At 42.4% G+C, this 24,184-nt stretch overlaps 1 protein-coding gene and 1 long non-coding RNA gene across 7 annotated transcripts in view; both read left to right on the top strand.

Annotated features, from left to right (window-relative positions):
* LOC129059918 (uncharacterized) overlaps window positions 1–24,184 on the top strand; it is a 26,520-nt gene extending 2,336 nt beyond the window's left edge. Inside the window, exons 2-5 of one of the 3 annotated variants that reach the window (XR_010140481.1) lie at window positions 8,308–8,411; window positions 9,643–9,788; window positions 10,095–10,270; window positions 23,220–24,184. This is a non-coding gene — a long non-coding RNA (uncharacterized LOC129059918). Of the gene's footprint in view, window positions 1–8,307; window positions 9,789–10,094; window positions 10,271–23,219 lie in introns of all 3 variants that reach the window. The other 2 variants (XR_008526126.2, XR_008526125.2) reach the window with 2 other exon arrangements.
* Window positions 15,377–19,928, top strand: LOC100448112 (HLA class II histocompatibility antigen, DM alpha chain). 4 transcript variants are annotated; one of them, XM_063725207.1, is made up of 5 exons: window positions 15,377–15,559; window positions 17,721–18,005; window positions 18,740–18,916; window positions 19,148–19,273; window positions 19,675–19,928. In XM_063725207.1, exons 1-5 carry the CDS (start codon window positions 15,472–15,474, stop codon window positions 19,677–19,679), a joined length of 681 nt encoding a protein of 226 aa, XP_063581277.1. In that variant the 5' UTR covers window positions 15,377–15,471; the 3' UTR covers window positions 19,680–19,928. The 4 variants fall into 4 exon arrangements, with proteins under 4 accessions (XP_063581277.1, XP_009236140.1, XP_009236106.1 ...); XM_009237865.3 differs by having other exon boundaries at window positions 15,381–15,559; window positions 19,148–19,276; XM_009237831.3 differs by having other exon boundaries at window positions 15,381–15,559; window positions 18,638–18,916.

The raw sequence follows: 24,184 nt of genomic DNA, 5'->3' as shown, positions 1-24,184 counted from the left end.
TTTCGTGGGGCGGTAGCCCGCGCCCGGGTGCTGACCTCCTGCCTCAGCGCCCTCTCCCCCACTACCCGCGGCCTAGCGGGGTAGCCTCGGGCGGCCAGGCTTGTTTCCTCCTCGGTGGGTGTAAGGTGCGGCTTGGCTGGTCCTGGCCTGAATCCAGGGGAAGCGCGCGCTGCTGAGCTGTCAGCGGAGGAAAATGGGGCCTGGACCTGGAGATATGAGGGTCTGGAGAGGGGCCCCTTCCTTGGTGTCGTGTGGTGCGACCACTGGAGAGGCAGTTTCTCGCCCTCGTCGCGCCTGCTGCGCGGAGAGATAAGGTGCGGACCGCAGATGTGGGCTTCGTATTCGACTTTAGTCTTAGGCAGCCTTAAAATCTCTCCGTGCCGTGAACCTACGCTAGACTTTTCTTTAGTGAGACCTGTGAGTCCCTGGACCGCTCTACCTTATACGATATTTACCAGCTGATCACTTTTCCTTCTCTATTTATCTCGTAGTCGACCGTTTAAACCTCTTATACTGTTAAAGTTATGATCTCTACTCTCCCAATCTTGAGTGAATTCCCCCCAAAATTTTGGAATTGGTAACATAAAATGTTATGGTGATTCAGTTGCCAGCTAAAAAGTAAGCCTTTAATTTGTCATTAGCCGATAACCTCTCCCTTGATTACCCAGAGTACGGTCCAGATTTTCATGCTGCAGACCCTAATTTGTCCTCACCGACAGATGGCACCTCACAGAACAGAAAGGCCAATTTGCAGAACTCGTGGCTTCCCATTTCCCACCTGCAAACTGGGTCAAGTGTGTATTGCTTTCCCATTTCACTAGAGGTCCTCCGTTCGGTTTGAGGAAATCCTTTACTATTGACCTGGTCAACCTTCTCTATTACCCGGAAGCTGTCTTCCCTTCTCCCCCCCTTTGACCTTTTAAACTTTTCTCTTGGTTTCCCCGCTGACAGAAAGAGAACAGCCCTCTCAATGTCATGCCCTCTTAGAGACTCATGTCGCTCAGCTTCCTTGCACAGCCAAGACCTGAAATTGAAATTATCCTTACTATCTCAATTCTTTGTCACCTTCTCTTTCCCCATCCCCACTCTTCAAGCCACCTCTGTCAGGCTGCTACCACCAAAACTTTTCTGGCAAATGTCACCAAGAACCTCCTAACTGGGAAAGTCAGGAAGCACTTTACAGTTCTCACTTTATTTGACCTCTGAGGTATTTGACATTTGATCATGTTTCCTTCCTGACATTCTCTCTACCCTTGACTTCTATACCACTCTCACTTGTTTCTTTTCCTATTTGTGTAACTGTTCCTCTCCAGTCTCAGTGGATTTTTCTTCCTTAGCCCCTTTTTATGTGTTGATGTTTGCTGTGATTCTTGTTTGCTTCTAATTCTGTTCAACTTCTCTAGGTAATCTGACTCCATGGCTCAAAGCCTCTCAAGTCTGAATCTTTAGTTCAGACAGCTTTCTAAGCTAAACTTTCTACTAAATATTCCCACTTGGATAACTCTTAGACACCAATATGTTCAAAATTGATGAAATCACTATACACTCTAGACCTGCTCTTTCTCTTCTGTTGTCCTGAGCAATGGCGGCTATTTAACCACAAAGTCTGTAATCTGGGAGCCTGTTCTTGATTTCCTTTTCTCACACCCTTACAGACTCATAATTTTGCCTCTTAACTATCCATCAACTCACCCTTCTGTCCTAATTCTATCACCTGACCTATACCAACAGTCTCCTAAATTATTTGCTAGACACATGGCTATTTGGATTTAAATTAATACAATTTTAAATTTAGTGCCTCAATACACTAGCCACATTTTAAGTTCTCAATAGCCACATGTGACTAGTGGCTGTCATATGGGAAAGCACAGATTATTGAACATTTGTGTCATTGCAAGAAGTTCTTTTTTTCTTTCCCTGATACGGAGTCTTGCTCTGTGGCCCAGGATGGAGTGCAGTGGCATGATCTTGGCTTTCTGCAACCTCTGCCTCCCGGGTTCAAGCAATTCTGCCTCAGCCTCCCGAGTAGCTGGGATTACAGGCACCTGCCACCACACCCGGCTAATGTCTGTATTTTTAGTAGACACGGGGTTTCACCATGTTGGCCAGGCTAGTCTCGAATTCCTGACCTAGTAATCCTCCCGCCTCAGCCTCCCAAAGTGCTGAGATTACAGGTGTGAGCCACTGCGCCCGGCCTCATTGCAAGAAGTTCTGTTGGACAGTGCTGCTTTAGACTTTCCTCTCTGCCTCTGCCACAATACTGCCAGGAGAGAGCTTTCCAAAATATAGCCCTGGCCATAGCTGTTTTTTAAACTCTATGTTATTTCTTATTGGCTATGTGATAAAGTCCAAATTCCTATGTTTGCCAAAACAGTCTGCCTAGCTTTCCAGCCTCATGTCTAACCACTTCCTCTTGGGCCCTGTATTCCAGCTGTATTGAACTGTTTCCCAGACACATCATTTTGTTTCATGCCTCTGTGTTTTACACATGTGCACTTTCTATATGGAGTAGGCTTTTCCCCAATCTATGTACGCCCAAATAACATCTCTGAAAAGCTTAATGTTACCGTTCAAGTTGAGCTAACTGCTCATTCTTTGGTGTCCCTTCCCCTTATGATTTTACTTTCCACAGTGAATGGCATTTATGTGATTACATGTTTCTCCCTAGTACTAGACCTTGATTTTGAGAGCAGGGCCATGATGCATTCTTTTTCTTGCTTTGCTTTTTTTTTTTTTTTTTTTTTTTAAATATCCGTAGGTCCTAGCACAGTATCTGGCCAATATTAGGTTCTCACAAATTGAGCAAATATTGAGGTGAGTTGATGTGTAAGTAAGTATGTGACTTAGGTAAGATTGAAACATGTATGTTTTATGGGGTGCCATGTATAGGGGAATAATCATAGACAAAATTATTGCCTTCAAACCTGAGACATTAGAATTATGTGAGGAAAGACAGACATAGAACAGCACAGGTTATTGTCACAGAGAGTAGTCTAGTCCAATCTGGCCAGAACATAAGCTACAAGAAGTAGAGCAGGAGAAGAGAAAATGGGAGGTAAATTTATATTAGAGAACACATTATGGAAGGTTTCCAGTGCTGTTAAGTTTGGAATCAGTGGGGGACCACTGAAATTTTTTGACTAATGACTTGATCAGAATTATGTTGTTAGATAGAAACTCTGTCTTCCAGTGGCTGGCACTGTCCATGTTAATAAACATCAAATTAAAATGTCAGGGGGTTGGAAGGAGATGTGATTGGTGATACAAAACATTTATTGAGTAGTTAAAATGTGTCAGGTACTGCGATGAGTACATGTATTAACTCTTTTAATCCTTATAACCCTATAAAGTCAATACTAATATTATCACCCTCAGTTTTCAAATGAAACAACAGAAGCAAAGCACATCTTAGTCTGTTTTCTGATGCTATCACAGAATACCACAGACTGGGTAATTTATAAACAGTAGTTTATTTGGCTCAGTTCCAGATGCTTGGAAGTCCAAGAGCATGGCATTGGCATCTGGTGAGAGCTTTGTGCTGCATCATCCCATGGCAGAAGGGCAAACAAGCACATGAGATGGAGAGAGAATAGAGGCCAGAACGTACCCTTTGTTTGTTTGTTTGTTTTGAGGCGGAGTCTCACTTTGTCGCCCAGACTGGAGTGCAGTAGTGCAATCCTGGCTCACTGCAAGCTCCGCCTCCCGGGTTCACACCATTCTCCTGCCTCAGCCTCCCAAGTAGCTAGGACTACAGGTGCTTGCCACCAAGCCTGGCTAATTTTTTGTATTTTTAGTAGGGACGGGGTTTCACCGTGTTAGCCAGGATGATCTCGATCTCCTGACCTCGTGATCTGCCTGCCTCGGCCTCCCAAACTGCTGGGGTTACAGGTGTGAGCCACTGCGCCCGGCCTCAGAATGTCCCCTTTTAAATAGGAACCCATACTTACATTAGTAGCATTAATCCATTCATGAGAGCAGATCCCTCATGACCTAATTAACTCTTAAAGGTCCCACTTCTTAAAACTGTCAGAATGGCAATTATTTTCAACAAGAGTTTTGGAGGGGAGATTTAAACCATAGCAGGTAATATTTACCTTAGGTCACACCTTTAGTAAGTAGCAGAACTGGGATTTGAACGCAGCTGACTCTGGGTGGTATATTATTCTGTTTACTAGGCACAGCAGGGAGTTTAAGATCCAAGATTGAAGTTCGAGAAAAAAGATTAGGAAAAGTAGATTTGAGAGTCACCTTTGAGGTGATGTTTGAATCAGCCACAAAGGTAGCTGAGGTTTGTAAAAGGGGGTATAAAAACAATTTAGGGTGAAGGATTGAGCTTTGGGTTACATCTTCATACAGGGAGCAAGAATAGGAAGTGGAACCAATGGAAGATCTCAAGGAGAAGCAGAGCAACATAATGTGAGGAAGCTAGAACAGGAGATGGTTCCAGGAAGGATTTCATGTTTATTGAATGACTGATTAAATCAGGACTCCTTAAGCTTTTTGTGCGCCATTAGCTTTTTTGGCAGTTTGGTGAAGCCTTTGGATCTTGTCTGATGATATTGGTAAATGCATAAAATAAAATATAAACTGTAGTTATCAAAATACAGTGGTCCCCCCTTAACTGCAGTTTCACTTTCTGTGATTTCAGTTACCCAAGGTCAACCTGGTCTGAAAATAAGTACAATAAGATACTTTGTGTATGAGACAGAAAGACCATATTCACATAACTTTTATTACAATGTAATTGTCCTATTGTTGTTGTTAATCTCTTCCTGTGCCAATTTATAAATTAAACTTTATCATAGGTATATCTATGGATAGGAAGAAACTGTATAATCACATTTGGTGCTATGTGGGGGGCACTACTATATTTAAAGAAATGTGTGATGATCTAGTAGTATGTGTTTCTGTGTTAATACAATACAGTGTTTCTTTACTAATACATTAAAAAGCATGATTTATTGGCAAGTTTAACAGCTCCCATAATTGTAAGTGATATTTTAAGATGTCTGTAACAACTATAATGTGATATGAAAATATTAATTGATGGTGTTTTCTATTGATGACAGTGTAACAGCTGCTGGCTGGTACTACTAAGATTTATTTTCTACATTCATAAAATTAGATTTCAGAATTTTTTGAAAATAAAGTTGACTTTTTTTTATTCCATCCAAGTTTATGGACCTCTGAATTCTTTTGTTTTTTTAAATTTTTTATTGATACATAATAATTGTACATATTTATGGGGTACATGTGATATTTTGATACATGCATACGATGTGTAATGATCAAATCAGGATAATTAGGATATCCATCACCTCAAACATTTATTATTTCCTTCTGTTGGGAGCATTTCAAATCTACTCTTCTAGCTATTTTGAAATATACAGTAAATGTTAACTGTAGTCACCCAGCTGTGCCATCAAACACTATAGAATTTATTCCTTCAATTTAACTATATTTTTGTAACCATTAATCAATCTCTCTTCATCCCCCCTCCACCCCCTCCCTTTCCCAGCCTCTGGTAACCATCATTATACCCTCTACCTCCGTAAGATCAACTTTTTTAGCTCCCACTTATGAGAACGTGATATTTTTCTTTCTGTGCCTGACTTATTTCATTAACATAATGACTTCCAGTTCCATCCATGTTGCTGGAAATGACAGGATTTCATTCTTTTTTATGGCTGAGTAGTATCCATTGTATATATATACACCACATTTTCTTTATCCAGTCATTTGATAGACACTTAGATTGATTCCATGTCTTGGCTACTGTGAGTAGTGCTGAAATAAACATGGGCATGTACACATCTCTTTGATACACTGATTTCCTTTCTTTTGGATATATACCCAGCAGTGGGATTGCTGAATCATATAGTAGATCTATTTTTAGTTGTTTGAGGAACCTTTATGCTGTTTTCCATAGTGGCTATGTTAATTTACATTTCTACCATCAGTATATGAGCATTCCCCTTTCTCTGCATCCTCACCAGTATCTCTTATCTGCGTCTTTTTGATAATAGCCATTTTAAGTAGATTCAGATGATATCTCATTGTGGTTTTGATTTGCATGTCCCTGATGATTAGTAATGTTGAGAATATTTTCTTATGCCTGTTGGCCATTTGTATGTCTTTTGAGAAATGTCTATTCAGATCGTTTGCCCATTTTCAAATGGGATTATTTGGAGGATTTTTGCTGTTGAGTTTGAGTTCCTTACATATTCTCGTTATTAATCCCTTATCAGATGGATAGTTTGCACATATTTTTTCCCATTCTGAAGGTTGTCTCTTCACTCTGTTGATTATTTCCTTTGCTGTGGCAGAAGCCTTTTAGCTTGATGTAATCCCATTTGTGTATTTTTGCTTTCATTGCCTGTCCTTTTGAAGTCTTAAACCAAAACATGTTTGCTCAAAGTCTTGAGCATTTCTCCAGTATTTTCTTACAGTAACTTTTATAGTTTCAGGTCTTATGTTTAAGTTTCAATCCATTTTGATTTAATTTTTGTATTTGATGAGAGATGGGGGTCTAGTTGTATTTTTCTGCATATTGTTATTCAGTGTTCCCAGCACCATTTAATGAAGAGTGTGTCCTTTTCCCATTGAATATCTTGGTACCTTTGTTGAAAATCAGTTGGCTGTTAAGATGTGGATCTATTATTTCTGGGTCCTTTATTCGGTTCTATTGGTCTGTGTATCTGTTTTTATGCCAGTACCATGCTCTTTTAGTTACTGTAGCTTTGTAGTATATTTTGAAGTTGGGTGGTGTAATGTCTACGGCTTTGTTCTTTTTGTTCAGAATTACCTTGACTATTTGTGTTTTCTGTGGTTCCATATTAATTTTGCTTGTTTTTTCTATTTTTGCAAAGAATATCTTTGTATTTTGATTGGACTTGCAACAAATCTGTAGATTGCTTTTGGTAGTACAGTCATTTTCACGATACAAATTCTTCCAAAGACATAGGATGTCTTTCTATTTTTTTGTGACCTCCTCAGTTTTTTTCCTCAGTGTCTCATAGTTTTCCTTGTAGAGATCTTTCACCTCCTTGGTTTATTCTAGGTATTCTATTTTGTTTTTTTGGTGGGGGGAGGGGTTGTAGCTATTGTAAATGGGATTACTTTCTTTGATTTCTTTTTCCACTAGTTTACTGTTTGTATCCAGAAGCACCATTAATTTTTATATGATAATTTTGTATCCTGCAACTTTACTGAATTTATCAATTCTAAGAGATTTTGTGTGTGTATATGTGTGGACCTTTTAGTTTATAAATTTGTATGTTTGCTTGTTTAATGTCTCTTTATTTTCATTAGACTTTAAGTGTGATGATGGCAGTTATCTGATATAGAGCATACTGCTAGACACATATGGCCAATAAATATTTTTTAAATAAATGAACCTTTCTGAGTCCCAGTTTTCTTGTTTATATAATGGGGATAATAAATTATAACCTTGTAGAGTAGTTGTAAGGATTGCTGCATCATAGTAATGTCACTAAAAGGGAGGATGAATATGGGTATGGAGAAATATACTGAGGTAGAAATAAGAATAAATGTGGGAGCTGGATGGCTAGGTTTGCTCTCTGAAACAGGAGGTGGCAGGGAGTAGGAAGAAAACGGTAGTTGGCAAGGAGCTTGGGAAGGGCCTAGAATGGAATTGGAAGGGTAGTAGAGTACATAGGGAAGGCTGTGGAGGCGTAAAATGGCTCATAGAGATTGGGTGCGGTTGCTCATGCCTATAATCAAAGCACTTAGGGAGGCCGAGCCAGGTGGATCACGAGGTCAGGAGATCAAGATTATCCTGGCTAATATGGTGAAACCCCATCTCTACTAAAAATACAAAAAAAAAAAAAAAAAAATCAGCCGGGCATGGTGGCACGTGCCCAGATACTCCAGAGGCTGAGGCAGGAGAATCACTTGAACCTGGGAGGCAGAGATTGCAGTGAGCGGACACCACACCACTGCACTCCCGCCTTGGCAACAGAGCGAGACTCCATCTCAAAAAAAAGAAAAAAAAAGAATGGCTTATAGATAAGCCTGATAAGATTTACCTTTGAAACATCTGTTAGAAGGGACAATCCATCATCATCTAATACGTGAAGGCTCTTCCATTCTCAGTTCAGCACCTTCAGAGACTGGTAGCCCATTTGTTCATCAAGTGAAAGGTCACTTAGTGGGCTTCTTGGTGGAGATATATATATATAGTACACCCTCCCCTAAGGACCTTGCAATAGAGATGAGGTGACTATGAAACAGACATATTAATGGAAGAGAATAATAAAATTAAAACATTGATAATGGCCAACACAGGGTGCTTTGGAAACGTACTGAAGTGGCCATTAATCTCAACTCTGGGTTCAAGGAAGGCTTCCTGAGAGGAGTGAGATTTCACCTGAAAGGACATACAGAAGTAGGTAAGTAGACTTCAGGTCATTAAGGGTCATGACAAGGAAAGTAGATCATTAACAGTCATGGAAGGTTTTCATGCAGAAGTATAATATGATCAACTAAGCATAATAAAAATATCCTTCTGGCAGCACTGTGGAAAATAATAAGATTGGAGAGAGAGAGACCAATTATAAGAAAGTTGCAATAATCCAGTGAAAACCAACCATTGAAGGCCTGGACCAGTAGGAATGGAAGGAAAAGAAAGGAAGATTCAAGAGCTATTAGAAAGGTAGAATTGTTAGGACAATTGAATGGGAAGGTTTGAGGAAGATGGGGTCATCAAGGATGACCCACATTTGTAGCTCGGGTGGACATCTTGTTAGTCACTGAAGTCTTAAATATAGGAGAGGAGTTGGAATATATTGGGAAGCGAAAGTGATGAGTGTAATCTTGAGATGGAGATACATTCAGAGTAACAATTCCTAACTTTATTTGCCTATGGAATACCTAATTAGAATTCATTATTGAACCATCAATAGCTTATGAAACATAATATAGAAAACTCACCAACTTTTTTAAACTAATGGCACAGTTTGAAAATTATAAGACACTGCTTTTCATTTAAAACTTCATTCTCTTAGACATTTTTGAGATAACTAGGAGAAATGAACAGATTGGGTCAAATGAAGTTAAGTAATTTTTAATTTTGTTGGTTGTGGTGATGGCATTATAGTTATGTTAAGGGAAAGGTTATCATCTATTATAGATATGCCTAAAAGTATTTACTGGTGAAATGTAATGACAGAATTTGTTTAAAATACTCCAAAAAATGCAGAACTATAGATGAAACAAGAATGGAAGAATGTTAAATGTTGAAAAGTGTTGACATTCATTAGAGTACATTGGAGTTTATTAGATTCTTCTGTGTGTGCTTGGAGCTTTTCAAAGTAAAATTTAAAAAACCTTTTTAGTCAGAGATTCAAAGGAAATTAGTGGAATATATAATTTTAAATTAATCAATATTGAATCATATGATAAATGTAATTTGAATATGTGATAAGACAAGTGACAGACCAGAGATCATCAAGCAGATGACATATGTCACCTGAGTAGTTAGGAAATGCTGTCTGAGCATTAATACACAGATTTAACCTTATGTTTATGCCTCAGATGATCTCATACAATTGTCTGAGATGCCATATGTTGAAAATAGCTGTACTGAGGTGGTTACTTTTCATATGATTCTCCCTTCTCTAGGAATAGTTCTAATCCATAGAGGTAATACTGTACCTGGCCACAACCAATGAATCCAGTGGTACACACCTAATACAAGCTAAGCCAGTGAGAGAGGCTCTCCCAGCAAAGCAAAACTTGTAAGATAAAGAGGCAGGTGGCCTTTGCAGGTGAGCATATTAATGGCAACTCAACCCCTGCTTCTAAGGTCCCTGTGGCTATTCTACCTGAGGCTAGCTTATTCAACTATTACTTTCATGAGTTAGATCAGTATCTTTCTAATAAATCCTCATTTTTAAAATTTAAGTTAGCCAGAATTGGTTTCTATTGCTTGCAATAAATAGACTTATTAAATATAATAAATTGTTATGTAATAAAAAATATTATAAATGTGTTTGATGTTGCATTATGTCTGTGGAAATAAATTCAAAAATAAATGATTGCTATCATCAAACTTACTTTTCTTATTTCTCGAGGAACGCTATTTTGTGAAGAATACAGTTTAAGAACATGCAAATTCGTGAAGCATTCCATATTAAAAAAAAAAAAAAAAAAAAAAAAAACTGCTGTTACATAGCATCCAAGAGGATTTGACCAGAAGCGGTTCAGATATGGGTAGTGTGGAACTCAGAGCAAGATCTGAGCTGAAGAGGTAAGCTTGGAAGACATTAGCAAGTGGGTGGTAACTGAAGGCATGTGGGAGTAAATGAGACCGTCCAGGGCAAGTGTATAGTCTAAGAAGAGTAAAGGTTGAGGACAAAACTCCAGGGAACACCAATACTTAAAGGGTTGCTGAAAGAAAGTCCCAAAGGGACTGAAAAGGGGACGCCAGAAAAGTAGGAGGAAAAACTAGGAGAGAGTGCCATCAGGTATGCCAAACATTTGACCAATTTAGGAGATAGAGTATGGCCAACAGTGTCAGATGTTGCAGAGACTAGTTCATTTGATATGGCAACACAAAAGTATTGGTGAACAATTGCATTGTTGAGAGTGAAAAGATTAAATGGCAAGTATGAGAGCGGGGCCACAGTTGCCCATGACTTTTCCAAGAAATTTGACTCTGCTAGGGGAAAAATAAAATAGAGAGTCCTTTTTATATATTTATTTATTTATTTTTTGAGACGGAGTCTCGCTCTGTCACCCAGGCTGGAGTGCAATGGCACGATCTCGGCTCACTGCAACCTCCGCCTCCCGAGTTCAAGTGATTCTCCTGCCTCAGCCTCCCGAGTAGCTGGGATTACAGGCCCCCGCCACCACGCCTGGCTAATTTTTTTTTTTTTTGTATTTTTAGTAGAGATGGGGTTTCACCATTAACCAGGATGGCCTTGATCTCCTGACCTCGTGATCCACCCGCCTCGGCCTCCCAAAGTGCTGGGATTACAGGCGTGAGTCACTGTGCCCGGCCAAATAGAGTCCATTTTTAAATGCTAGAAAGGGATGGCAGAGCTGAGTGTTAGAAAGCCAGAGCCTCCTGGATTTACCGGTGCTCTGCCATTATTTTCAGAGGCATTCACAGCTAATGACAAACTAGACAGTGAACTACTGCAAAGCAGAACTGGCTGCCTTGCTCATCTCTTGCCCACAATTATCACTTTCCAAACTGATGAGAGACTATTCCTGAGATACTTATGATGGAGGTAGTTGGGAGGTCCTGGTGGGGAAGGATTACATGGAGGGAAGAGTAGTTATAAATGTTTGAACTTGTTACCATTTAAACTGAGATTATAGAAGGGGAGAATGGAGTTAACCACCCATCACCACAGTCTTGGTGAGGGATGGTTATGTTTGTCGTCACCTTGGTCTTGTCTACACTGTGCTCCCTATGGAGAACTTGGACCCCTCTGCCTTGTTCCTCTCACCCAGAGAAATTGCAGTGTCTGCTGTACCTATTCCTGTGCCCTTCTACCCAGTCTACTTTCTCCTGTTCTTCCCCAGATCTCCTTCCAAATAGACTGGTGTAACTGGCACAAAGTGTTTGTTAACTGATTGCCAATCCAATAATAAGGGGACTGAGGTTCTTCTTTGAAGGGTGGGTTTATTTGGGGTTTTCATACCAATTCTGACCACGTGTAGAGCATCATTCAGCACACTATGGGCTGTGAGCACAATCTTGCCTACCACCTGTTTTTAAATGGCCTAAAAGCTAAGAATGGTCTCACATTTTTAAATGGTTAGGGAAAAAAAAGCAAATGAAGAATATTTCGTGACACATGAAAATTACATGAAATTTGAATTTTAGCGTCCATAAATAAAAAGAGGGTTGAGGACAAAACTCCAGGGAACACCAGTATTTAAAGAGTAGCTGAAAGGAAGGAGTCTATGAAGGAGACTGAGAAGGAGATATTCAAGAAGTGGGAGGAAAAGCTAGGAGGAAACTAGGAACACAGCCATGCTCCTTCATTTACATATTGTGCATGGAGGCTTTCGTGCCACAGTTGAGTACTCATGACAGAGATCGGATAGCCCACAATGTCTAAAATATTTGCCATCTGGCCCTTTACAGAAAAAGTTTGCTAACCCCTGGTTTAGGACTCTAGGTGGCTGTGTTCCATATGTCTCCCCACTGGTAGTCTCATAAACTTCTTTTCTACTCTCCAGGGGCCTGATCTCCCCACTGCCAGAACCGCTGATGGGTTAGTCCATAAATGTTGGGATACTGGGAAATGTTCTTTTGTTTTTTGGAGGGTTACAATGATTTCCAAATCCTAGTCCTTCCCTGGCACCCTGCCTCCACCACACAGACACACACACATATATACACATTGCTGTTCCAGAATATCTAGGAGGTCATAGAGTTGTTTTTGTTTTTAGCTATTACTGCTGCTATTACTTGTTTATCAAAAGATGATATGAAGCCAGGCACAGTGGCATGTGCCTATAGTCCCCACCTACTTGGGAAGCTGAGGCGGGAGGATCGCTTGAACTCAGGGGTTCAAGACTGGAGTGAGTTATGATTGCACCTGTAAGTAGCCACTGCACTCCAGCCTGGGCAACAGGGGAAACTTTGTCTTAAAAAAAAAAAAAAAAAAAAAAAAAAAAGATGGAACGTACGAATTTTGAAAGCCTCAGAAACACTGATGGACAATATTCACATATATTAATTTCTCAGATTACTTGATTGCCACATTAGAGCTTTCTCACTGCCTCTTCCCCCACCCCTTCTGTCTTTCTCTTTTGTCTAACAAACTTGAAGCATATACACTGACAGTTTCTTCCTCACCTCCCACTTACTTCTCAGCCCACCACAATCTGGAGTTGACTCCCACTACAACACTGAAACTGCTTTCAATAAATTTGTCAGCCATCTCATAATCACCAAATCTAAGGACACTTTTCAATCCTTTCTTGACTTTTCAGTAGCATTTAAAAATGCTGACCTTGCCCTCCTTCATGGCACACCACTTATTTCTCTGATCTGCTTCTACCTTGTTCTTTTCTTAGTGCTCTGGATGGTCCTCATGCCACCAGATTCTTACAAACCAGGGTACTTCAGTGTACTCGTTATTATCTTTTGTCTCAGTGACACACACACCCTCCTCTACTGTGTTTTGAACTGCTTAGCTTAGGAGTCAGCCAGGTGTGTATTTCCCAGCCTTCCTGGATATCTGGCTTCCTTTTCGATTCTGCCAGTAGGAGGCACTGATGGGAGATCAGAAGGCAAGAGAAACTGAGAAGCATCCTGCTTCAGCCTCTAAACAGTGACGGTGGCTGGCAATAGCTGGTAGATGTAGCAGCAGGAAGAATGGGAGACTCAGGACTCCAGCCTCCTGAGCAGAAGTACCTTCTCAAGGATTCTAGCCTTGAAGGAGGTGGCACCTTTTTAGTAGATTGGAACTGACTATGACAGTGTCTCTCACAAGGCAATAAATAGATTTACAGATTCCAGCTCAGGGATGATGGCAGCTTCTGATTTCCAGATAGCAATCTTTTTTTTTAAATTTACATTTCTAGGACCCTCCTTTTTTTTTTTTTTTTTGTACTTCTTGCCCTTTTAACACCTTTGTAACCAATTCTCTATATTAAATTCTTTCAGTCTGAAGCACATAAAGTAGTTAAATGCTCCTGACTGGATCCTGGATAACTGGTATAAGGTTTGGGGTTTGAGCCCATGCATGCTTTTGTCCTTGTTTCACTTCCCACTCCTTCTGCACAGTTTACTTGGGTGGTCTTATTCATGGCCTCTGCTCCGACATTTGTGCTGATGACTCCCAAATCAGGCTCTTCAGACCATACCTGGGGTCCATACCCACACGCCTCACTGCGCTCCCGTGCAGTTTCAGCTGGCTGTTCCACTGGCATTTCAAATTCAATATGTACAAAATCAAGCCCTTTCTCTCCTCTGTTTCAGCTTGCTGTTCCACTGGCATTTCAAATTCAACATGTACAAAATCAAGCTCTTTCTCTTTGTAAACCTGCTCCCATGGCATTCTTTTCTGCTTCAATTCAGTCCATCCCTGACCACCCACCCAGCCACCCACGCTGGAAATCTGAGATATCCTTGACTCCTCCACCTTCTCACTCCCACAGCTAATCAGTAGCCAAACCCTTTAGATTCTACTTCCTAATTATCTCGATATTCTATCTCCTCCGCCTCCTCTAATTATGACTTAATTCAGGCTCTTATTATTTGTCATTTAAATTATTGCTGTATTGCTATAGGAGTGGTGTGTGTATGTGCAACTGTTCATCTTGGTATGCTATAGACTCTTGCCCAGCAGTTTTGCCTCAATTCTTTAAAAGCTCCAGTTCATTGAAATATCCATCAGAACATTTTTTCCAAAATGCTAAAATGATTATGTCATTCCCCAGTTTTAATATCTCTATCATCTGCTAAGTAAAAGCAAGCTCCTCCTTGTGGCGTAGCAGGGCCCATATGATCTGGCCCTTGCCCGAATTTGTAGCTCATCACAACATCCTTCTACCCCCCATTACCTCCTATTATCATACACGAACACACAAGCGACCTTCACAACATTCATATCAACTAGTACACAGGGTCTCCAAAGAGGACCTCTGGATGCCTGTGATCTTTGTACTTCTGCCTACCCTTTGCCCTGGCGTGTTTTTCTCTTCCTTCATGTTCTGCTGGCCAAATTGTTTTTCCTTCAAGACTTAGGAGCCTGCCTGATTATGTTCCTCCTATTCTGCATCCTCATAAAATTACTGCGACTTCCAAAACACTTGGCACATTCTTATTTGAATACATTACACTGTTGTGTAATTATCCCTTGGCCCCCTCCCCCAGCACTAAACTCTAAGCTCTTTGAAGGCAGACTATGCCTATTCATCTTTGTATTTCTAGCCGTGGGCCCAACACCCAGAATTTCTTATATTTTCAATATATGTCTGCCAAATGAATTAGAGCTAATGCCTGAAGGAGAATGAGTTTTTTTGAGAAAGAGGAAGAGCTAGGAGGGAGGAGAAGGCAGGGTCCGAAGAGCCCTGGGGGTTTACTTGGGGAAGATGCGGTTCCCCACTGCAGCATTCTGCCAGGAGGTGGCACTGCTCTGAAGAGCCAGCTGGTCGCTTACGGACTGAGGCTGACAGCTTGAAACCAAAGAGGGAACTCCACCAGGAAGCAACATTCCTCCACTGGGCTTCCCAGCTCAGTTACATGCATACTCTGCCCTGGTCAAACAGCCAAGTCTTCAGGAGGTTGCTAGCCCCAGGCATCTCCCCAGTGACTGATGATGTTAAACCCTACGCTTCTCTGATTGGTTTAGACAAAATGACAAGGGCACCTATTGGAAATGATCTGGCAAAACATGATCTAAGGCCGCCCTCTGGGGGAGGGAGTTGGGGAAGCTGGGTTGGCTGGGTTGGTAGCTCCTACCTCCTGTGTGGTGAGAAGGTATGGGTCATGAACAGAACCGAGGAGCTGCACTGCTACAGATGCTACCACTTCTGTGGCTGCTGCCCCACTCCTGGGCCGTCCCTGAAGGTAAGATGGTACTCCCATTTACTTCCATCCTGAATCTAGGGAGCCCACTCAGCTTTGTGAGGAAAAGCGCTGTGCTTTGTGAGTGGTGGGAAGTCTTATGAGGCAGTGGAAACAACAGGGGAGTGGAGAAAGACAGCTACTATGTGTGGTTGGTAAACAATATCAGAGATGCTTTACATGTTCCATTTAAGACAATCTCTTGAAGTGGAGATTGTTCTCTCCATTTTACAAATGCAGAAAATGAGACTTAGAGTTATTTGTGCAAGTTCACACTATTGGAAAGTGGTAGAGCTGAGATTTGAACAAAGTGAATGTTATTTTCACTCCTCCACTCAAGATTCTACTCTGCTTTCTATCATTAACTTGTCTTGTGATTCTTGAAAAGTGTCTTAGTTTTCTTCTCTGTAGAGGATGGGGCAGAATGGAAGAATAATCTGGAAGATCCCTCTTCCTCCAAATGTCTGTTTTTCTGGGTATTGGGTTAAAGGTTTCCTGCTGGCTGAGCGATTCCTGCCAAGAGCTTCAAAGAAGAGGGATTATTTTATGCAGTTATGGGGTCACTTCTCCCAGTGCTGTCTTTGAGAGGCCTGGTAGGTTAAGGAACAGAAGACATTTTGAGAGAGGCTTGGTGCCAATGAAGTGGCTGAAGAGATGTCTGGATACTGGTTTTCCAATTTACCATTTGTGTCTGGGGGTAGTGGGAGGCAGTCCCATCTATGGCTTGGGAAGGCTGTAGCCATTCCTCTTTCCCTTCTAAGAGTGAGAAACCCGTCCATGGCCTTTTCTAGTCAATACAGTGACCTGGTGTGAATTAGGCAAAGGAATCCCCTTTGGGAGGATACAGCCCTATGCCAGGATGTATGGCATGGTGAGCGGAATGCAGGCTTTCACTTGCTTCTTTGCCTAGGTGTCTTTGTGCAGCCCCCAAACACACAACGAACAGTGACTCTGAATCTGTCACTTTATTTTATATATATACATTTTTAAAATTTTTATTTGATTTATTTAATTTTTTTTTTTGACACGGCGTCTCGCTCTGTCACCCAGGCTAGAGTGCAGTGATGCGATCTCGGTCACTGCAACCCCTGCCTCTGGGGTTCAAGAGACTCTCCTGCCTCAGCCTCCCGAGTAGCTGGGATTACAGGCGCATGCCACCACACCTGGCTGATTTTTGAATTTTTAGTGGAGATGAGGTTTCATCATGTTTGCCAGGCTGGTCTCAAACTCCTAACCTCAGGTGATCCACCCGCCTCGGCCTCCCAAAGTGCTGGGATTACAAGCTTGAGCCACCGCGCCTGGCGTTTATATATATATTTTTTGAGATGGGCTCATTCTGTCACCTGGGCTGGAGTCCAGTGGCACAATCATGGCTCACTGCAGCCCCAACCTCCTAGGCACAAGCAATCCTCCTGCCTCAGCCTCCAGAGTAGCTGAGACCACAGGTGTTTGCCACCACACCTGGCTAAGTTTTTGTGTTTTTTGTAGAGACAGGGTCTCGCTGTGTTGCCCAGGTTGGTCTTGAACTCCTGGGCTCAAGCAATCCGCCTGCCTCAGCCTCCCAAAGTGCTGGGATTACAGGCGTGAGCCACCATGCCTGGCCTGAATCTGTCACTTTAGAAAGTAGAACCCTTTTTACTTTTGCCAGCTGGCCTTTTTATAGGCAGGGGAAGCTTGGAGAGATGCCATAATTTGTTCTTCACCCCCTTTGGGAAGGGGAGTCTAAATAACAGACACAGGAAAGGGTCTCGCCTCAGCCCACGCTCCTTGAAGCAGGCCTTGCTTGTTTTTGTTGTTGTTTTGTTTTGTTTTTAGACAGAGTCTCACTCTGTCACCCAGGCTGGGGTGCAGTGGCTTAATCTTAGCTCCCTGCAACCTCTGCCTCCCTGGTTCAAGCAATTCTCCTCCCTCAGCCTCCCGAGTAGCTGGGACTACAGGCGCATGCCAACATGCCCAGCTACTTTTTTGTATTTTTAGTAGAGATGAAGTTTCACCATGCTGGCCAGGCTGGTCTCAAACTCCTGACCTCGTGATCCGCCCACCTTGGCCTCCCAAAGTGCCGGGATTACAGGCATGAGCCACTGTGCCTAGCCCCACCTTGCTGTTTTTTAAGTTGGAGGAGAAGGCTCCCACCTCCCTGAACCTCACCCTGTGTCCTTTGCAGCTCCTACTCCAGTGTGGCGAGATGACCTGCAAAACCACACATTCCTGCACACAGTGTACTGCCAGGATGGGAGTCCCAGTGTGGGACTCTCTGAGGCCTACGACGAAGACCAGCTTTTCTTCTTCGACTTTTCTCAGAACACTCGGGTGCCTCGCCTGCCCGAATTTGCTGACTGGGCTCAGGAACAGGGAGATGCTCCTGCCATTTTATTTGACAAAGAGTTCTGCGAGTCGATGATCCAGCAAATAGGGCCCCAACTTGATGGGAAAATCCCGGTGTCCAGAGGTCAGGAGTTTTCTGGGGAGTGAAGGGAGGAGGGCTGCATTCTTAACCTCATTGATGTGTACACTGAATAATTCCCCTTGATACCAGCTCCCCATCTCAAATACCTTCTGGTTCTCTTCATCACCTTAATTTTTCCACCAGCCTTGGTCTGCACCCTGTGTTTTTTTTGGTGGGCAGAAGTACCTAGCATGTAGTAGGCATTCAGAACTATGTATTGAATGTGATGAATTCAACAGGTACCAACTGATACCTACTGAATATTAACACTTGTGCTACTATGCCCAGAAGATGGATAGGAAGAGTGGAAATATCTGATGACGTGACTATGTCTTAGTGAGAAGACAGCACATGGTTAGACATCAATGTGAGCTCTAGACAGGAAGTGCTGAAGGAAGTCATAGTGGAGGGGTCCAGAGTAGCCTGGATCTGGCTCTGCTCCTAGGTCTAGCTGCAGTCCTTGCCTGGAAGAAGACCTCCCTTCAGAGCCCAGCTCCTCCCTCATCTCTGTCTCCCAAAGCCTGACCCACTGTGTTCTTCTCTGCCCTCCCCTCCATATGCCATGGCCCCTCCAAACACAGAGATACCATCTAAACTAGTCTCTTTTTCCCCCCACACCTCAATCCCCGCACCAGGGTTTCCTATCGCTGAAGTGTTCACGCTGAAGCCCCTGGAGTTTGGCAAGCCCAACACTTTGGTCTGTTTTGTCAGTAATCTCTTCCCACCCATGCTGACAGTGAACTGGCAGCATCATTCCATCCCTGTCGAAGGATTTGGGCCTACTTTTGTCTCAGCTGTTGATGGACTCAGCTTCCAGGCCTTTTCTTACTTAAACTTCACACCAGAATCTTCTGACATTTTCTCCTGCATTGTGACTCACGAAATTGACCGCTACACAGCAATTGCATATTGGGGTGAGGCTTTCTCCCTGGAATTCTGGTCCTTTTGGGGGCAAAAAGGGATAGATCCATGGGAAGAGCCTTCTTTCTCCACTGGTACCTTGTTTAGTCCATTCCTACCCTAAGCCCATCCCAGTCTCCCATGCCTCAGTTTCTCCCATGTCATCCCAGATTCCTATGTCATTCCCCTGGGTGGGAGGCTCCCTAACTAGGTCCCCAGGCTGAGCCACTCCTTATTTCCTCCAGTGCCCCGGAATGCACTGCCCTCAGATCTGCTGGAGAATGTGCTGTGTGGCGTGGCCTTTGGCCTGGGTGTGCTGGGTATCATCGTGGGCATTGTTCTCATCATCTACTTCCGGAAGCCTTGCTCAGGTGGTATGTCATCTGAAGGGGGCGGGTGAGCCCGTGGGAGCCAGATACAGTGGTGCATGTGTGCCTGTGTCAGGATTATTTTGTGGCATGGGGGGACATATAGCGATCCTCAGGCCCTTGGGTGTGGGGGCCTGTATCCAGCACCATGGGGGCACATCTTCCCAGTTGGGGACCCAGTTACACACACACAGTTATGGGTCACAAGAATTGATTTGAGTGAAAAAAGGAATCATGGGGTGCTGTAGGAAGGGTGCTTGGAGATGATTTGGGAACAAGGAGAGATCAACTTCTGCAGGGTGTGGTGCAGGCAGGGCGAGCAAGGCCTTTGAGGAGCAGGAGGAGGAGGAGGAGGAGGAGGATGGATCCCCTGATGCCTTTCCTCCATCCCTGTCTCTCCCCAGACTGATTCTTCCAGACCAGAGTTTGATGCCAACAGCTTCGGCCATCCAAACAGAGGATGCTCAGATTTCTCACATCCTGCCCAGGATCTCTTCTTAGGGTAGAAGAAGTCTCTGGGACATCCCTGGGGTGTGTGTGTAGATTTCCCACCTGGGGACTCTGCTGTCCCTGGGCTTGCATCCCAGGGATCCCGGAGTGGCATGCCTATCACAACCACATTCCTTCCCCCCACGAGGCAATAAATCTCATTTCTTTATATCAGTGTGGCTTCTTTCTTAACTCACGGTATTTGTTTCTGGATATCTCAACTTGAGTGGGTTGTCGTTTCAAATTCAGCATGCCTTAACCTGAACACAGCTTGACCTCATTAGGGAGGGAAATAGGGAAAACCCCTAATTTGCCAGCTGAGCTCTTACTCCCTGGTCTCGGCGGTACATGATGTTTTTCCTTCTATTGGTTTGCGCAAAATATGTGAGAAACGAAGGCAGAGTTATTTTCTAATAATCTGCTTACAAAATGATTAAGGAAGCTGCTTGTGTGTGTGTGTGTGTGTGTGTGTATTTTACTGTTTGTGAAAATGTTTATGTTTCATATAGGCTGCCCTGAGAAACATATAACTCCCTTCAACCCTCACCGTAACTGGGAAACAGAAGCTTAGGGATGGGAAGAATAAGCCCCCAGGTGCTATTCCAATCAGTCATGTCAGTTCTGGGAAAACAGTATCATGAAGCCCCTAACATGAAGTGAAAACAGCCTGGAAGGGCAAAGAATTCACATGTCTTTCCTGACAATCTGTTTCTTGGCCTGAGTGAACTGTCCAAGGAGAACTGCACAGGTGCTGTCCTGGGAAGATAATGAAAGGTGGCAGCACATGACCACTGGTGGTAAATTGCTTTGCATATGCTTTCTTTCTTGCATTCCTTAGGGTCTGGGAGTTGCTTTGGATGATAGGGTGGCAATAAAGTTGAGAGGGCAATTATTGGGTGAGGGAGTTTCTGTTCTTGACATTGTACTAGAGTCTAATCTAAAAGAAAATATTAAATTCTCCCTAAGAGAAGTTGGCACTGTCTCTGAACCATCTCATTTCTAACAGCATCATGTGTACTGGTTAAGAAGCATGGGCTCTGGAACCTGACTGCTAGGGATTCAATCGTAACTGTCAGCGTTTAGCTGTGAGCCCTTAGGCAAGTTACTTGTGCTTTGGTATCATTTTCTGTAAAAGGATGATGATAACAATGGTGTCCACCTTACCACTCTACACCCACCATGTTGCCAACATTTGAAAGTCAAATAAGTATTAGCGAGGATAAAGGGAAATGTGAACTATAATATCTTGGTCTGTTGGTGGGAATGTAAACTGTTTATGATCCCCGAATTACAGAAATTATGAACTAGTTGAGTGAAAAATTAATATAGGAAATAAGGCAGCATATCCTCATGCTGTGAAGCTTAAATAAGTTAATATCTATAGAATGCTTAAAATAGTGTTTGGCACATAGAAAATGTGCTGAATAACCTAACCTTATCATTATTGGTCTTGATCTTCAGAGGAGAACTTAGTTGCCTCGTAGACTTCTTTCTCTTTTCTGAAATATACCTTAATACTAGCTTCGAGTATTGTATTTTCTCCATTTTAGATGTTTTTCTTTTTATTCTCACGTTGCTAATTCTAGATGTGGTGCTTTCTAGTTCTTCCTAATTTCTCTGTCTCTCTGTTTTCCAACTTATCTAGATATTTTCTGTCAGGCAAGCCTTAAAAGTGCTTTATTATGCTGTGTGACTTTAGACAAGTCACTTCCCCTCTCTGGGCCTCAAAGTCCTCATCTGTAAAATGATGGGCTTAGATTAGATGCTCTCTGATCAAACCTTCTATGATACTGTTACTTAAGTACTCTAGAAGCACTCAGTATCCTCTCTAGTCTGGTGCCCCTTTTCTAATAAAAAATATTACTCACTATTCCCAGCAGGAATGCTATTCTTGAATAAATCTTTTTTCCTCACTCCTCCTTTAGGTATTATATCTGTTTTTGGTTTAGGGCATTTGCCCAGGCTCTTTCCTCTCACAGGAATGCCTTCTTTATTCTGCTCATCTTGTTCCTGTCTTAACTCACTCCGTAGGTCCAACTCCAGTTCAACTTATTCCATGAACCTGCCCCTAATTTCTCTTTACTGAAATCTTCCAAGACTTAAAGCACTCAACCTAAGGATTGGGATACGCCGCTTTATTTCCTATGTTAATTTTTTCACCCAACTAGTTTATAATTTCTATAATTCAGGGATCATAAACAGTTTACACTCCCACCAACAGAGCAAGATCGTTCACATTTCCCTTTATGCTCACTAATACTTGTAATTATTTGACTTTCAAATGTTGGCAACATGGTGAGTATAGAGTGGTATTTTGTTGTTTTAATTTGCTTTTCTCTCATTACTAATCAGTATCATATTGTTTGATTATTTTGTTTTTTTAATATGTGTTACTATTTAGTAGAACTAGTCTCCATTCCTTCACCACCTTCCCGAAAAATTTATTTTCCTTTTCTTTATCAAAATATTCTAATATACTCTTGGACTTTATTTCCATGTACATTCTATAATCAGTTTGTTAAATTCTCCTGAAATCCTCCTGTTACTTTAACTGGGGTAGCATTTAGGTTAGAGATGTGGGGAGAGGTTGTCATTATGTTAGCATGGCCTATCCATGAATATGGTATATCTCTACACCTCTCAGGTCTTTGTGCAGTCAATAAAGTTTTCTTTTTTCTTAAAATTCTTATATTTGATATGTTAATTCATAAATATGCTATGGTTTTTATTGTTATTATAAATAGTAGGCAATTTTCAGTTATCTTCCAATTGATTATTGGCAATACAGGATTTAAAGTAATAAATCCTGAGTTCAAGTAATGGTTCTATTACTTAGTACCTGGGTAAATCTAGGCACCACTTAACCTCCCTCTGCCTCCATTTTCTCATGGGTAAGATGAAGATAGCATTCTTCAATTGTTGTGGTGGCAAAAAATAAAATTAAAAAAGGAAAAATAGTTGTGGCAAATCAGATAGACTATCCCTAGTAGTTCAAGTAATTTGGCTGTAGGATGGAAGAATGGTGAACTGACTACAGAAACTATAATCCAAAGGTCAGAGTCTAGAGCAGTGAATCCTGACAGGGTGGGAGGGTGTGTGTGTGGGCGGAGGTGAGGTAAGGGGTAGATGGCAGGGGTGGGGTGGGGATTGGACAGATTGGGCAAGTAATATAATCTTGGCAGGATGTAGGTGTGTGTAGTTTTGAAAAGACACTGAAGTCACGAATGTGGTCTTATGAGGCATGATGAACTGGTTGAGCAATTTTGTGTTTATAAAATGGAGACTTCAGTTAAAACCATCTTCCCCAAGAACCTGAGAAATGACATGGAGCAACTTTAGGAAGTGCCTAGAAGAGATCTATTATTATGGCCATACTCTCAGAAAAAAACAAGAGATCACGTTTGTGACTTCCTCCAATGTGCAGTGCCAGTGATGTTATTGTAGCTTGTCTTTGTTTTAGCTAACCCAGGCTCCTCGTAGGACACCTCCTCCCTGATGGCACCTCACAGCATTGTCAAGCTTGTGGAGCTATACACCAGACCTACAATGCCAACTGCCTTCCTCCTCTCCAGCACAAATCCAGCCCAGTATTCAAGGCTCATTCCAGGCCCTCTCGACTGAGAGTACTCCCCGTCTACCATGCCTATGGTGATTTCTCTCTACTCTTTTAAGACCACTGGCCTTATTGCTCTCTTATTGCTTACTTGCTTTAATATAAACTATTTAAAGTGTTTGTTCTCACTCTCCAATTGACCTACAAGCAAAGCGATATGGGGACAGAATCCATGTCTTCCCACTCTGAATGTTCCTGGTAATGCTTTGCACACAAACCCTGGGACTAGTTTACTGCAGGCATGTGGTGGCCAGGCTAAGGGCAGAGGCGGTGGGAAAGGAGAAGACTCATTCTTTGGGTGGTTGTGTAGAGGCAGTAAAAGAAAGGCAACATGTGGGAACCTGGTTGGGGCTCCATACCTCTTCAGTCCCAGTGCTATATCAATAATTAACAAATAAGCAACAATGGACAGAGCAATTGAAATGTTATTTTGAATTGGCTGGAGGTGGGAAGACAGAGCTATATCTGTAAAAATGGAAGAGTTGGGAGGAGGAGAGGAAGGAAAACACTGCTGAGCACAGGTGTCTGGGTTTTCTGTCCTTCTTTATCCAAAAAAGCTCCCTCAGTGTTCAAATGAATAGAGAAGTGAAATCTCCTACCATTTCCTGTTGTGGCCTCACAGGTTTCACATCTCCTTTGACTGCCAGAGCAGAGATCTAGACGTAAGAGGGAACTACATTCAGCCTCACTGTTACTGGCTAGGGCCATGTTCAGTGCTGGCACAGGACCACACAGCCGGTGCTCCCTTGCCAGGGCTAGGCTTTGTAGACATTGAAAAGGATCCCAGGACTTGGTTCCTGTAAGGTTAGGCT

This window comes from Pongo abelii, chromosome 5 (assembly GCF_028885655.2).
Source record: "Pongo abelii isolate AG06213 chromosome 5, NHGRI_mPonAbe1-v2.0_pri, whole genome shotgun sequence".
Classification (NCBI taxonomy): Eukaryota; Metazoa; Chordata; class Mammalia; order Primates; family Hominidae; genus Pongo; species Pongo abelii.
The sequence above is the reverse complement of the archived record's forward strand: the minus strand, read 5'-3'. Positions and strand labels throughout refer to the sequence as shown.

What these genes read in the sequence shown, in the direction of transcription:
- LOC100448112 (XM_002809132.4), top strand. Translation starts at nt 15,472, where the DNA reads ATGGGTCATGAACAGAACCGAGGAGCTGCACTGCTACAGATGCTACCA. An exon ending in CTCCTGGGCCGTCCCTGAAG is followed by an intron (nt 15,560 to 17,720) that starts GTAAGATGGTAC and finishes TGTCCTTTGCAG; the next exon opens with CTCCTACTCCAGTGTGGCGA. An exon ending in GAAAATCCCGGTGTCCAGAG is followed by an intron (nt 18,006 to 18,637) that starts GTCAGGAGTTTT and finishes TCCCCGCACCAG; the next exon opens with GGTTTCCTATCGCTGAAGTG.